This window comes from Lynx rufus, unplaced genomic scaffold, assembly GCF_022079265.1.
Source record: "Lynx rufus isolate CCGP_SWC_20201006 ecotype Redwood Valley unplaced genomic scaffold, mLynRuf1.p SCAF_5, whole genome shotgun sequence".
Lineage (NCBI taxonomy): Eukaryota > Metazoa > Chordata > Mammalia > Carnivora > Felidae > Lynx > Lynx rufus.
Window position 1 is genome coordinate 99,861,964 of NW_025814867.1, and position 16,192 is coordinate 99,878,155.

Below are 16,192 nucleotides of genomic sequence, written 5' to 3' on the forward strand. Positions count from 1 at the left end.
CAGAAACTACAGACAAATGGAGAAGCAAAGACTTACAAGGACAGCTCCTTTCACCTCATCCTACTTGTCAAGAAGGTGAAAAGACAGCCAGAGGAAAGAAGAAAGCAGCTCAGCCCTCAGGTCAGGACAGGCTGTGGGTCGGTGGCGCCTTTGGGAGCTGGAGTTGCAGCACACCCCCCCTTTGTACCGCTCAGCCTGCAAAGGAGAAAGAGGCTTGGGAGGAAAAGTATTTCATCTAGAAAACTGTCCTGGGACCACACTTCAGATTGCCTTTTAAACCCTCTGCATTCCATCTCCATGAGCCACCATGTAAGTGTGTAATCTTTTCTGTCTTTGGTGTGTTTGTTTGTTTCTTTGTTGCTTATTTGAAGAAATGAAATAGGAATGTTGTCATCATTAACGTGCTCAGTGTGCCTTTTCTCTGGAGCATCAGAGAGCCCGTGGAAACGGTGCACGCAGGCTGAATGGGGGAACTGAGCTGGGTTTCCTGCTTAATGGAACTGTCTCTGTTAAGCACTAACAAATTGCAGGGGTTTAAAAGCAACAGGATCTCATCCTATTTTCCATTCCCTGACCTCCTTCTTCTCTCACCATCCCTTCCCCCACCCCTTGGCCAAGATAGAGAAAGAGAAAAATGCCCAGTTCTGTTTGCAATTAAATGATTTTCTTTTCTTTCTTTCTTTCTTTTTTTTTTTTCACTTCCCCTCCCCCCTCTCTGTCTTTTGACCCCGCTGCCTTTCAAAGTGGATTGCACAATGACATGGAGAATGGGACTCAGTGTTACCATGCTGCTGGCAATGTGGCTGGTGTGCGGATCAGAACCCCACCTCCATGCCATGCATAGAGGGAGCCACGGAGGGCGGAAGGTGCCCCTGGTCTCCCCCGTCCACAGAAGGCCAGCTCGGCTTCTGAGGCACACAGGGAAGGCTCAGGGACTTGAGAGAACCACTGTGGAAGAACCAAAGCTTCCGCCTCTCCAAAGAAGGAGGAGTGCACCCGTGTTGAGGGTGGCCCCCGCAACAGCCCCGCCAGCCCGGCCGCGCGGCAGTGGAGCCCCGGCGAGACCGAAGCAGAGACCAGGAGCCCCGAGCTCTCCGCGTGACATGATCCGAGATGAGGGGTCCTCAGCCCGTTCCAGGGTGTTGCGCTTCCCCTCTGGGTCCAGCTCTCCCAACATCCTCGCCAGCTTCGCAGGGAAGAACAGGGTGTGGGTCATCTCGGCGCCGCACGCCTCGGAAGGCTACTACCGCCTGATGATGAGCCTCCTGAAGGACGATGTGTACTGCGAGCTGGCCGAGAGGCACATCCAGCAGATCGTGCTGTTCCACCAGGCCGGCGAGGAAGGAGGCAAGGTGCGCAGGATCACCAGCGAGGGCCGCGTCCTGGAGCAGCCCCTGGACCCCAACCTCGTCCCAAAGCTCATGAGCTTCTTGAAGCTGGAGAAGGGCAAGTTCGGCATGGTGCTGTTGAAGAAGACGCTGCAGGTGGAGGAGCGCTACCCGTATCCGGTCAGGCTGGAGGCCCTGTATGAGATCATCGACCAGGGCCCCATCCGCCGGATAGAGAAAATCAGGCAGAAGGGTTTTGTCCAAAAATGTAAGGCGTCTGGGGTAGAGGGCCAGGTGGTGGAGGAGGGGAACCATGGTGGAGGAGCCGGAAGGCCAGGCCTGAGCGGTGAGAAGAGAAAAGAAGACCAGAGGCGAGCACAAGTCCCGCCGACCAGAGAGACTCGGGGCAAGGTGCTCAGGAAGCCGGCCACCACCACGGCCGCTGCTCCCCCCGCTCCTCCAACCCCAAGGGCCACCACCACCCTGTCTCCTGCTGCAGTGCCAACAGTGACCCGGGCCACCTCTCGGGTGGTCACCGCGGCTGCAAGACCGACAACCACCACGGCCTTTCCCACGACCCAGAGGCCCTGGACCCCCAGGGCGCACCCCTCCTCGGACGCCCACCGGCCCCCAGCAACTGCTGAGGTGGCCACGGCCAGGGAGCCCGGGGCCTCGGAGAATCTCTACCCCCAGCCCAGGAAGGAGCAGCACAGGGAGAGGCTGCAGGCCACCAGGAGGCCCAGCAAGGCCACCAGCTTGGAGAGCTTCACGGCTGCCCCTCCCACCACCGCCTCGGAGCACAGCACGCGGGCCGGCGCGGGCCGTCTCCGGGACAACCGCACCGACCGGCGGGAGCACGGCCACCGGGACCCAAACGTGGTGCCAGGTCCTCACAAGCCAGCGAAGGGGAAACCTCCCAAAAAGAAAGTCCAGGACAAAATCCTTAGCAATGAGTATGAGAGTAAATACGACCTCAGCAGGCCAACTGCCTCTCAGCTGGAGGACGAGTTGCAGGTGGGGAATATTCCCCCCCAGAAAGCAAAGGAATCCAAAAAGCACGAAAAGCTGGAGAAACCTGAGAAGGAGAAGAAAAAAAAGGTGAAAAACGAGAAAACAGACAAGTTACTCAAGAGTGAAAAGCAAGTGAAGAAGGATAAGGCTGAGAAAAAGAGCCGGCAGGAGAAAGAGAAGAGCAAGAAGAAAAAAGCAGGGAAAACAGAGCAGGATGGCTACCTGAAACCCACCACAAAACACTTCGCTCAGAGTCCCAGGAAGTCCGTGACCGATCTGCTGGGGTCCTTTGAAGGCAAACGACGACTTCTTGTAAGTAATCTCCCCAGCAGTGTTCTGTGGGCCGAAGCAGGGCACGTTAATGTTTGCTTTGTTATTTTTCTAAAATCATGTTGCTAGACGGCGGGCTGTGGCTGAACCCAGGCCGTGTGGAGAAGATCAGGAGGTGTGCCAAGAGAGGGTGGCCAGGCCCGTGCTCTGTGAACCTCTGTCCACACAGATTCCTGGCCCTAACGTCCAGACTCAATGGCCAGAGGACCTCAGACCTTGTGCCTGGGGAGGCACCTATGCTCAGCTTCTTCCAAACCTGTCAGTGCCCACCCCTCACCCTTAGCTCTCTCCCAAGGGATAGTTCTGGGTATAGTTCCTAAAATGGCATGCTTTGACTCTGGTGACAACTTAGGAAAAGGACTTATCTCTTCATGAGCTTAGGAACTAGATGCATGTGTGTGGGGAATTGGTAAAGTTTTTCCTTTTCCCCCTAATTAGGTCTGTATCAACACATGGAAGCCTCAAAAAGGAAAGTAAGGCAGCCTGGGTGGGGAGTGAGTGCGACTGGGAGTGGGGGAGCGTCCTTGTTGGTGTGACCCTCACAAGTACTTTAAAACCAGCTGAAGTCTTCTCCCCTTAAAGATTGCCTCCCTCGTCACTGCCCAGCTTCCAGTAAGAGGCCAAAAAGGTAGAGTGTGAGGAACTGGGTTGATTGTTCCAATTTCCAATACCCTAGAGACAGATGTCAGTTTCTCCTGAGCCCCTGTCAAATGAATGTGTGTGTGTGTGTGTGTGTGTGTGTGTGTGTGTGTGTGTGTAAGGAGACAAGCAGCTCTTTCTCCTACTTTGCGGGTGTTTCTGAAGCCACTGATGTTGAGCAAGCTGTAGGTCCATCTCAGGAGCTCTCTCTTTTGGCAATTACTTGCCTCCATCCAAAGAATGATAAAAGAATCTAGTCAAATCCAAGGAAGGCTTTGGACAGAAATGAATCCCATCCTAAATGTAAGGGCAGTTGTCATCAGCCATGTGAGAATGGCTTCTTCCCCTCTCCATGTCTCCTTGCCCGTTCTTTCAGGGCCCTTCCAAGATTTCTACCCCTTCTTAATACTGTCATTTTACTCCAGGCTGTCAAGGAGGAGAAGGTACCATACAATCACTTCAGAGAAAAGGATCAGAAATTAATGTTGGGCAATGTGGGTCAGGGATGAGTTTTTTCAGGTACATGGGTGGGAAGGAGACCTCTCATGCCACCGAGGACAGCATCTGTCCTACCAAAGGCACAAGGTGACTCTGCACCTTGCATTATCCCCACCAAAGGAGACAGGCACTCTTCTCTCAAGGCATGTCTCAAAGGGGCTTTTAGTTTTTCCAGACTAATGATGGATTAATTGGTCATTAATGGATTAAGAATCTGAGCAGCGGGACTCTGGTGTCCATTCATCTTTAGTGGTTTCAAAAAAGCTGAAAGACGCATTTGAGCAGAGTCCCTGGTGGTGTTTATCATGGGCGAGACATGTCCCAAAATTCTCTTAGCTGTTCCACAATAGTGCACCTATGTATTAGAACAAAACGTAAGTTTTCATTGATTGTACAGGTTTGTGTGGTGTGTGTATGTGTGTTGTTATGTGGTTTTTTTTTTTTTGGTATATTTTACTCATTTTTAACTGAGCCTTAAAGTATATAAATTAGCTAGTAGAGGATATGCTGTCTGCTAGAGTACTTTAACAGCTACTTGGTTATTTTCAGAGGACATAAATTTAAGTGAGAATATTTTAGTCAGAACCAAAAGAATCGCTATTTCAGAGAAGAATTACCTGGTACTTAAATGTTTATTAGAGAACCCAAGGGAGTCAACTGCTGTCTTTGGGGCGTGGGCAAGCATTGGCAGTGTGCTCCTCCTGAGTACACAGCACTTAGTCCAGCCTGTGAAAGCACATCACCCAACCCTGGCCATTTAGCCAACAGGGCAGGCGAAGTGTTCCTCGTGGGCAGGGTTCAAGCAGGGGAGAAATAATCCTGGGTAAAATGTCAGGATTGTAATTGTGCACCCGGCTGGCAAATACTGCCATTGCCCCTGGTTTCTGAGTCAAAAGAAAGAGGTTTTCATACTCTATCCCTGATATTAGTCATGCCTTTCATTTCTCCCCCTTTCTCTCCACTCCCTTAGTCAGGGATTTGAAAGTCCAGCTGGCTAGTTTCTGCTTTAAACAGTATCCCTGATCATAAATTTCTAGCAAATGAAAATCAAGCGACAGTTTCTGCTGATGTCATGTGAGGCAAAACAGAAACCAGCTGGGATTGCTCACGGCAGTGTTGCTCTTTGGGGCTGGTGAATGAACCAGGTTTGTTATTAGAAAGAAAGTAGCAAGAGGAGGCAGTTCAATCTTGCCATCCCACATGTGCCCAGCTGATGATCCTATCAGAAATGTGTGTTCTGAAGAGCTAATATCTAAAATAGGAATGGGCGAGAAAAGACAAGATGAAATAAACGTGACAAAATAGCAAAAGATGGAGAGAAAAGAAATTCCATTTCACCAGGCAGAGAGGAGACTTGTGTTTCTGGGCGAAAGGGCTTGTTGGTGCCATTTGTCTTTTTCTACTCATTTTTCCCATTCGACACGCCGATGTTACTCGGGAGGTTCAGTGATTCAATTAATATTCACTAAGGCTCAGCACGCTCTGAGTTGTTAAAGACGGCTGACAACATATACCTCCAACTGGCCTCAACCTAACCCAGTGTGCTCGGACTGAAATAAGGTGTCACTCCCAGAAATCGCGCAGGACTTTGAGCTCATCTTTCCAGTTTTTCCGTAACCTGGTGCCCAAGTACAATTTATCATAAAGCCCTAGTGCTTTTACACTTATTTATATCATTCTTTAGATGTGAAAACATCATGTAATCACTCCTTATCCAATTTTTTAGAGAAACGGTGGCTGCAGTGGTATGAGTGAACATCATAGTAGGGACCTTCAAAGGAGCTACAAGTAAAAACAGGTTTCCTACTCTGAGGCCAGAGGTCAGTCCTTCCAAGCCCCTGCCTGTCAGCCTGTGAACAGAAAAGGGCACATCCTTTGGCAACGTAAGGTGCTTCACCAAAACTGTGTGGTTTAATTTTCACAACAACCCCATGAGAAAGGACTGATTAACTCTACCATACAGCCAAGAAAAGAGGCTCAGAGAGGTTGAGAAGTTTCCCAAGGTGTGCAGCTAATATGTGCAGAGTCAGAGTTAGAACTCGGGTCTGTTTGATTTTTCTTAAGTTTATTTATTTTGAGAGAGAGAGAAAAAACATGAGTCAGGGAGGGGCAGAGAGAGAGAGGGAGAAAAAAAATCAAGCAGGCTCCGCACTGTCAGCACAGAGCTGGTTGCGGGGCTCAAACCCACCAACTGTGAGATCTTGACCTGAGCCAAAGTTGGATGCTTAACTGACTGAGCCACCCAGGCACCCGGGCCTGTTTGATTTTAAAGCTCACATTCCAGCCTCTCCCTCTATTCTGCCTTCCTATGGGTGTGAGCTTCTAGTGGGCATAAGCAGTAAAGTGAGGGGGAAACTAAGGATTCATCCTGTTAATCAATACAGATGTTTTAAAATTCACTTTCAACCTTAAATTACTCAGGTAAACGGCCAGGTATATCAATTGTCAACATTTTTTTGCTAAGCAACAATGTAGAGTTTCCGCCTTTAATACCCAGGTAATTCTCTGCACCTTAGCTCTCTGGCTTTCCTGGCCCTCAGTCAGTGGAGAACAATAGACTGAATCCCTGTTAACCTAATCCCTCAGACCGGTTGGTGTCAGTTTGGGATTGACAACATAAGAACACAGTTAAGCCTTTTATCACGAAAACATTGGAACTATGTGGAGCCAGGCTCTAAAGCCACCACTTTGTGCCCCGAGATGTCCCTACTTGTCAATTAGCAAGAGGCCTCATAATGTGGGACTGCATAGACTCGAGATCAAGTTTAAGTACTCTTTGGAGACTGAATCTCTTCTAATGCAACTGGGTTCACACTTTTAGCCTTACCTCAGAAATCTGGGTATTGGGACAACATGCCACTTATTTGGTTTAATTTTAGAAAGGGATACAAAGCTCTGCTTTACTGAGACGACTAACTTGAATGTCATTTTTCAGAATCCTGTAAAAATCTCGTGTTTTGATCCTAGCGCAGCACTTAGAAGAAGCTGAGACTTAAAATATCTTCCCTCTGGCATCCTCCCATTCCTGTTTGCTCCCTTTACTTATGCAAACTGGCTTCATGACATTCTGAGGCTCCTTGTGCCAACACACCAGTTGGAAACAGAAATGTAAAAAAGAACACAACACAATTCTCTATTCATGACACATGCCCTGATTTATCACCACCAAACTGGAAAGAGGGCAAGTGTCAGACAATAATGTTTACCAAAAAGTTCTAGGATGCTCTTTTTAGGAAGAGGGGACTGGACACGGTTACCATTTTAAATACCGTTGGAAATACTGCCGAACTGAACAGTGAATGGGCTGGAGGTGTCAGTATACAGAGAAAGAGTCACCGAAATATGTTCACAGGATCAGCCTCCTCTGATGCAAACTCGAGGAGCAGATTAAATGGGGGGGGGGGGGGAGGAGTGTCTTTATCAGCTGGTTTGCAGGCTGCATCTAGACATTCCTCAGCAGGGGACCACTTCCTCTCCTCTGGCTGGAGTAATCTGTGGGACCCGAGAAATGTGGGCCTGCATCTGAAGAGCAATTAAAAGAAGAAAGTGGCCATTGTGGGCCAGTAAAGGCATGAAGAAGGATCTTGCATTTGAAGACTACGTGAGATGTGGATAAGGGGGAGGGGAGGGGAGAGCTTTCTGGGTGGAAAGAGTGATAGGGGCCAAGGCAGAGGAAGGAATGAGAGTGAACTCTTCAGAGGCAACATACACGTATGGTGTTTGTGTGCGCACAGCCTATAGATAGATAGATAGATAGATAGATAGATAGATAGATAGATATAATTTTTTTCTTGATTTTCACTACTTGATGAGTGGCAGAGTTGTTCTGTTATAAAGATGCAAAAGGTAAGGTTCATAAGGTTTAAGTGGTCTTGTTGAGGCTGCAAGGTAGCCAACGGTGGAACTAGGAGAAAATGCAGGCCCTCCCGCTTTGGCTGCAGACACCCTTTCTCTGTGCCACTCTGCCCAGATTCCTTTCATTTCACCATTGAGAGCAGTCTGGCTGAAGAGTGAAGAGGTCACGTAAGGGAGGAATAGGAGGAAAGGTTAGCAAGAGAGAGCCTGGGGCCAGGTTGCCGAAGGAGGGAGGAAATGAGTCATGCAAAATAAATGTCACCTCACTGGTGGGTTAAGGCATCCCTGGGCATAGGTCCTGAGATGCAAATAAACATCAAATAAACTATTTACCTCTGTTGGATTCCCACTGGGTATCCAATGGCCTCAGGCTGTGGTGTTCAGAGGTACCGAGAAAAACTGCCAGGCAGGGGAGGATGAGGTTCTGTACGAGATTCTATATGGTCTGCAAACCCCAGTTATGCACAAGAAGGACAAAGGGACCAGAAGTAGTTTTGAGGAATCTGGAAATCCTGTCATGTCATGTCATATCATAGACTGTAATGGTTCATGGCAAAATATGTCAAGAATGAAATGTATGGATTTGAAGTTACAGTGGCAGGTAACTATCAGTCATCTAGCACATGGGCACTCCTCTAAATATATTCTAAATATAGAAAAAGGAATCCAAGATCATTACCAGTAGAACTTACCCTTGTTTTTGACGGTTTTGTGTTTTCACGTAAACATTCATTTATTTTAAAATAGTGTGTTTGTGAGCAAAGAATGGCCAGAAAGAAAAACCTAAAACATACCAACTGAAAATAAAACTCCAAGATTTGGGCCACCACCAAAGCTGAAGAAATGCTTTCAAATATCATAAAGCTAATTAAAAACTAACAAACAAAGCAAAAATATCATCACCGTGTATTTTTTATAGCCACTTTAAATCTTTTTTTAAGGCTGAGTATGAATCAAGGAATACATTTGGGGAAATACTATTTTTCCTTTGGGAAATTACATTTCTAAAATAAGTATTTTCTACCCAACCCTGTCCATCTGAACAGGCATATAAACATGAAATCAAAAATAAACAAAATCATGACTACTTAAAGTAAATAACAACCTGAGGGGAAAAAAATTTAATCCCAGAAAAATCTTTGTTAATGTTCCACTCAAAAGTGTTATTGAACACATTTTGATATCCACGAGTGATAGAATTTGGCAGGCACAGGAAATCTTTAAAAGGGAAAGCCTACAGGCAACAATTAACACGTCTGTGACAGAGAAAGATAAATACCAATATCAAGCTGGGAGCAGATTTAGTAACCATTTTGATAAAGTGTGAGGACGAGGTTTAGCAACATGGTGACTTCCTTTCTGAAAAATGCCAAGCTAATAGTCACAAACTTAAGAAATATTTTGTAAGTTTAGATGCGCAAGTAGCAAAGTGGCTGATAAAAGCATAAGAGACTCTTAAAAACTGAGAACAGGGGCGCCTGGGTGGCGCAGTCGGTTAAGCGTCCGACTTCAGCCAGGTCACGATCTCGCGGTCCGCGAGTTCGAGCCCCGCGTCAGGCTCTGGGCTGATGACTCAGAGCCTGGAGCCTGTTTCCGATTCTGTGTCTCCCTCTCTCTCTGCCCCTCCCCCGTTCATGCTCTGTCTCTCTCTGTCCCAAAAATAAATAAACGTTGAAAATAAATAAATAAATAAATAAAAAACTGAGAACAAACTGAGGGTTGATGGGGGTGGGAGGGAGGAAAGGGTGGGTGATGGGTATTGAGGAGGGCACCTTTTGGGATGAGCACTGGGTGTTGTATGGAAACCAATTTGACAATAAATTTCATATATTGAAAAATAAAAGAAAAAGAAAGGAAAGGGAATACCAAAAAAAAAAAAAAAGAAAAGAAAAAGAAAAAAAGAAAAGTGGCTGATAAATTTGAATGTGGTCAAGTTCGAGAAATGTGTATACAGGCTGGTCTCTAAGCTAAGTGACGAGTTAGCAAAAGATCAATAGATAGCCTTCAATGCAGATACCAGCCTAGTGAGGTATGTGGGGTCAAAGAGCTCAACAAAGACCTGGTCATCCTCAGAATGAAATTTCACATCAGTGGGCAGGGTGAACACCACCATGCCCACTCACTTGTGGAGTGAGGTATACAGTTCTGGTTTCTGCTCATGAAAAATGTGGTAGAATTGGAGAAGGCTCAGGAAAAGGCCACAAAAATAATCAAGGAAGGAGAAAAGCTTTTATATCCACTTAGATAGGAGCATTGAGACATTCTTAGAGCATTCAACAGGAGCCCTAAAAATAAGGATATTCTCTTTTTCTACAAAATACAACATATGTTGTCCCAGATGGCTCCACTGACTACAGCATCTCTTTCTTTTGCTCTATTTTTCCTCTTTTTTCCCCAAAACTCAGGGGTTCAAAGTGAGCTTGAAAGACACAAGGAGTTAGGTGAAAAATACCAGGTCTGAATTAGAAAGAAGGCTGAAATGAAACAGTAAAATTCCATCCTGTTGGGGGATTCGAATGTCAAAGAAGTCTGCCACAAGCTCTGTATGGGCCCAGTGTGACAAAACATAGGCGAAAAGGCCATCCTAAAAACTTTCTGCAAGTTGCCTACTAAAGATACTGAGTCATTGAATGTTCCGTAGTGCCCCAGGCCTGGTTATGAAGCTCTCTCAACCCTATGGGACATGACACAAAAGAGTAAAAACCACTGAACTTACAAATGTGTGAGCTGCCAATTAGGATTATGAAGACCAAAAGGAAGGAAAGGAGATAGCATTTATTGAACAATCATGACATGTCAAGCATTCGTGTAATGCTCATAACAGCCTTGCAAAACAAGTATTCCTGTGCAGAGTTCACAGATGAGAAAACTAAGGCACATGGAGACTGGTGATAAAGATAACTGGTGGGAATAGAAAACTCTAAGGTGTCTGGAACCATTGAAATAAAGAGGGCCTTTCCGAATGGCCTGTTTTGGCCCTAACTATGCTAAGTGTCCAGGGGAGCGCTTTAGTTGACTTTAGTGCCAGTCACTGCCAGCCCTCTATTCCAAATGTTCCCTTTGGATTTTGCCTCTGTGTACAACCATCACTGTGAATTAATATTTGCTTGCCTCCGCCTGCCTTTAGCTGATCACCGCTCCTAAGGTTGAGAACAACATGTATGTGCAACAGCGAGATGAGTATCTGGAAAGCTTCTGCAAGATGGCCACCAGGAAAATCTCCGTGATCACCATCTTTGGCCCTGTCAACAACAGCACCATGAAAATCGACCACTTCCAGCTAGGTTCTCTTAAACATTTTAATTACATTATTGTTTTTCTCATACGTAAGGTGGGACAAACTTTATGGGAGAGGTCAGTGGGAAATTAAGAGGAAAATTCAGATATTCAGAGGGCTCTTTCCTTGTCGTAACAAAGGTCAGCTTACCTACCTACTTATGTTAACTGTTCCACATGGTTCTGGTGTAGGTTTTTGGCACTTTAAAATGAAAAAAAAATATGCAAGAATTCTATGGTTTGCAGATCAATAAGGTGGAGAAAAATGTGAGAGGTAATACAGTGGTGGGGCAGCCAGAAAAGTATGTAGACAGTTTCTTCTGGATCTGGAGTCTTCTTGCCTGTGACTAATACCATCTGATCTTCCTGCTGCCTTCATGCTGCAGGTGACTCACTCACAGATGGGGACCTGCCAGGCCCTTGGAAGCACTTGACTCTGGCAAGACTGGGGAGGGCTGAGAGACGCTGTTCAGCTAAATGAAAAGTCACTGAAAGTGTGGACTGAACTGCACCCAAGTCCTTTTGGAGAGCAGAAGAATTTGGCTGAATGTAGAGTTTTCACAATTTTTCATATTAATGGTGCATGTGAGGCTCAGGAGGTGCACAGCTCAGTGCTGGGCAGCTGTCTAACTTCTTGCAATTCTCATGGGAATGTCGCAAGACTTACTGTGAGTAGTTCAGCCACAAAGTCAGAAGCCCCAGATCTGACCCACCCAGTTTCTTTTATAATTATTACATCTCTGGGGCTTTATCTTTAAAAAAAAAAACAAAAAACTTTTACCCTTCATGTATTCTCGACTTCTCAAAGTTTTTATTTTAACTATAATGAAAGTCCTTCATATTTTACCATATGCATATCCTGCCCATTTTTCATAAAATATATTTCCTCTGAAAGAATATAAAACATATTTTCCCCATTAGTTAACAGTTAGCTTCAATATATATAACACATTAGCTCACAGATTTTTCTGTCATGTGATCTTGATGTAACAGAACACATAGTAGTCATAATTATGTCATGAGAATGTCATTTGGTTTGAATATTGTCTGGCTTCTAAATCATATTTTTTAAATTGTGGTTAAAACACAACAGAAGACTGAACTTCTTAACTAATTTCTAAGTGCACGGTATAGTGTTTTTAACTAGAGGCACAATATTGTATAGCAGGTCTCTAGAATTTATTCACATATGGAATTTCAGTTATGCCTTCTCTCTTTTTATTAACTCACCTTCCACTGAGATAGCTCCAAAGGAAAATAAATTCCATCCTTTCCAATGTCCCATCATAAATCATTGTGGATTGGTGATTAGTTTGTGGGCATTAATCCCTGTGCGGTGTGTGTTTGGGAGAGAAAACAACAACAAGATCCTTTACCAAAACAACAATACTCATACATACAAACAGAAGATACGACAGAAGGTCTAGAGCCAAACAGACCAGTTCAAACCAACAGTCCCAACTTATTTCTTGTGTGACTTTGGGCAAGTTACTTCCTAAGCCTCGGCCTTGAAAATAATTATATCTCTTTCACAGGCCATGGTGAGGATTTAGTAAGGTAATGTGTATAAATATGTGCCATATAATAAGTACTATGGTGTGGTCATCATTACCACCATTTTTTTCTGGCAGGCATCTGGAGATCAACGAACTGTCACAGGGACTAGAGCACCTATAATGAAAAGGGACTTGTAATTGCTTTCTGCTAATTACAGAATGTTAACAGTGAACCCTCATGACTGCCCTTCGAGGTCACAAGGTACATTACTACTCCTGGTAATAAAACCAAAGCCCAAAAGACTAATACTACAAAGCCACATATTTAGTGTTTAACTGAGATTCAACCATTAGCTTCCTGGATTTTTAAATAGTAGCAAGAGCCAGTGAGCTTAATTACAGCCCAGATGTCTAGAAAGGAAGTAGGTATTCAATCTAGTGCAGAAGCTGGTGCTGGCTGGTGATAAAAGGCTTCCTCCACCAGGTGTTTCCAGTGTCAAATGTGTTGCCCACCAACCCTTACACAAAGAAACCTCATTCCTTATTTCAGAGAAGTTTGGAAAAATCATTATATGTTCTACTTCAGTCTCTATGTGGTCCCAACTGTTATAAGCATCTGGTGTTGCCTTGGCAAATTTTTAGCATTAATCCTGCTGTTTTTTACACATCTGGATTAAATATGAGCTGTAGAGGCACTGAGGGTTTTTTTCCCTACCCTATTGGAAATCAGGTATTGTGCATTGGTGTTTGCCTCTCACTGAATGGCAGTTTGGACTTGATCTGGAGGGGGGGGCCTTTTATTTTGTTCCTCATTTAATTCCTGGAAGGCCTTTCTCTCCTCGTGTTATGTCCCAGCTTACCCTTATGGGAAAGGCCGTAGAACTTTCAGCCAAGACTGGGAGCCAGCCATGGGAAAACAGGAATTGGCATGCATCATGGGCTCAGTGAACCAAACTCTAGCCTTGACCAATTTTCAGCTGGAAATCTATCAGATGGCCTTACTTTCCTTAAAAATAAATCAAGTAGTCTCTCCTCTTCCAGACTTTTACTGGGCCTCAAAAACAGAGACCCACATCCAACTACACTGTGGGCTGTACTCACCAGCTGGTCCATCTTGCTAAGTGTATTTGAACTATAAATGATGGACCCACAAATTCCAGGAAATTTACCTTAAGATTTCAGTCGTTAGCCTAATGAAAGTCACTCATGCCTGAGCAAATTGCAATGCAGGATAAGCCCATCTGGTTTTCTCATCCAAGATAATATTATACATGAGAGTTTAGAAAGACATGGTACATTAAAGCATTCCCAATTGTTAGTGGTATTTAAAATATCAATTGGGTAGAAAAATTTGTATCTATGTCAAGAGGAGGAATTACAGACTAAGTGTGCAGATGGGAAGAAGGTGCTGGCCTAAGACACTTTGTTGCAGAACTGAAAAGAGAAACTGAGGGGAAAGCACAGCAAACATGTTTCTTTCTTAGCAGAATAGAGGGCTGAAAAATATTTGACACTGATAGTCAATCACCAGATTTTAAGGGCCAGAACATACGGACATTTTTATGGGGCAAAGGAAGTTCTTTGATGGCCTCCTTTGAAGGAAGAAGACTCTAAGGGTAATTGATGAGAAAGGAGGTGGGGAAGTTGATGGGCTCATGGATGGAACATGACAACAGGAAAGAAAGTGATTCCACAGTCCCATGAATAAAGAATTCATGGGTGCATTTCTAAAATACCTTTGATAGGTGAAAATGATAGACTCCATTTCAGCCTAATATTCTCTTTCTGTCTTTGATCCTGTTGAAGAGGATTGTTCTTTATGGACAAGCCTCATAGGCTCCATAACAATGTAGAGTGTCACTTTTCCTCAGGAGCACCTGAAAATTTGACCCTTTGCCCCAACTCCTCCTTTCTTCCGTCAGTAGTGACAGTGCCTGGCAGCTGCCTTCTTCAGACCCTGCCACTTTGTGCAGCGAGGCAAGGCTGGGGGAGTGATCACACTTCCAGACACTGGCTTGGCGTCCCTCTCTGTTTATTCCGTCTTTGATTATCAATCACGCTGTGTCCTCGAGGCGGGGGAGCCTGCCCCCAGCTTGTCCATCATCCCGTTTCACTGCCCTCTTGCCTCTCAAGTGTGTCAGTGTCAAGATCAACCCCTGATGATCAAGGAGTGAAAAGCACCTGATAAGCCAACCATACAAAACAAGTGCTTGGAGAATGTGGTGGAGGAATTAGCTCTTCCAGTTGCAGTCATTAGAGAAGGTGTAAATGTCAGAAAATTTCGAAAAGTGGGTTGATTCATTGGAGGGGCCTTGAAAATGGAGTAGATTTGTTGACAGATGATGATTCTATCAAAGTACTTTTTGTTTTTATTTATTTTTTTTAAAGAGAATTGGATTTTTGGATTCCAAAGTCAAAGCTACACAAAAAGGTATCCACAGACAAATGTTACACCCATTCCTGACCCCTTTACCCTGTTGATCTCTGCCCCATAGGTATTTTTATGATTCCTTATTTATGAATTTAGTGCTTCTTTATGCAAATACAAATAAATATAAACATCTGTATTCCCTTCACACTTTTAGTACAAAATATAGTATATATAATACTCTGGACTTTGCTTTTTTTACCTAAAAAATATTTCCTGGAAATCTTCCCTTATGTGTATACAAAAATCATCCTAATTCTTTATTAAGCCATTGTGAGATCCTATCATAGTTTGTTTAACTAGTACCCTTGTTAATAGACATTTAGATTGCTTTCAGTATTTTGCTATTATAAATAGTTTCACAGTAAATCACCTTATACATATGTTACTCTATCTATGTGGGTATATCTTTACAATAGATTCTGAGAATCAGGATTACTGGGCCAAATGGAAAATGTATTTAATTTCATTAGATATCAGCAGATTTCTCTCCATACAAGTTGTATCATACTGCAATCCCACCAGCAATGTGTAAGTGTCTGTTTCCCTAAAGCTCTCCAAAAGACTGTACAACCAAGCTTGTGAATGTTTTCAGCCAATGTGGTAAAGAAAAATGAGATCTTAGCGTAGTGTGTTGGTGGGTTGCATTTTTCTTTCTATGAGTATGATTGGACATTTTTTCATGTGTTTGAGGAGCATTCATACTTTGTTTTTAGTGTCCTTTGCCTTTTTTTTTTCTATTGGATTGTTCTTCTTAATATCAATTTATAGGTACTCTTTCTAAATTAGAATGAAAATTGAGACTCCAGTTCTCTTCCCAATTCCAAGATACTGACCCAGTTTGGGGATAAGGTCCAGGAATTTATATTTTTAAACTGTTGCTCAAGTGGTTCTGATTTGCAGCTAGGTTTGGTGGAGAGCAGACGGTTAAGTGTAGGACAGAGTGAAAGAGAGGTTGGCACCAGATTTTAAAGGATTTCAAACACCAGCACAGAGAAATCAAATTTTATTTGGTAAACCATGTGAAGTCACTAAAGATTTCTAAATATATTTTTCAAATAAATTTTAAATAACTTCCCAGGTTTGGGGGAGTCAATCTGTAGGACAGAAAAGAATCTGGAAGGATGCTTTCTTCATAGATAGGACAAGTTGCTCTTTCTAGAGACCAAGAAAGCAGCAACTTTGTGATCAGGAATGGCCAGGTTAGTCTCCCCTATCAATTTGATCCAGACACTCATTTCACAATGGGTTTGGTAGGCAGGCAACTGACCCATTCATGTAGTAAAATAGGAACAAGAGAATCAACTAGAATCCTTTAAATTAATCTGTTT

At 44.2% G+C, this 16,192-nt stretch overlaps 1 protein-coding gene across 1 annotated transcript in view; it reads left to right on the top strand.

Moving 5' to 3' along the window:
- The first annotated feature begins 755 nt into the window (after window positions 1-755).
- The window catches only part of CCDC80 (coiled-coil domain containing 80), a 34,571-nt gene continuing 19,134 nt past the window's right edge, over window positions 756-16,192 (top strand). Inside the window, exons 1-2 of the mRNA XM_047100121.1 lie at window positions 756-2,651; window positions 10,789-10,945. Coding sequence (XP_046956077.1) covers window positions 756-2,651; window positions 10,789-10,945 — 2,053 coding nt within the window. The remainder of the gene's footprint in view (window positions 2,652-10,788; window positions 10,946-16,192) is intronic.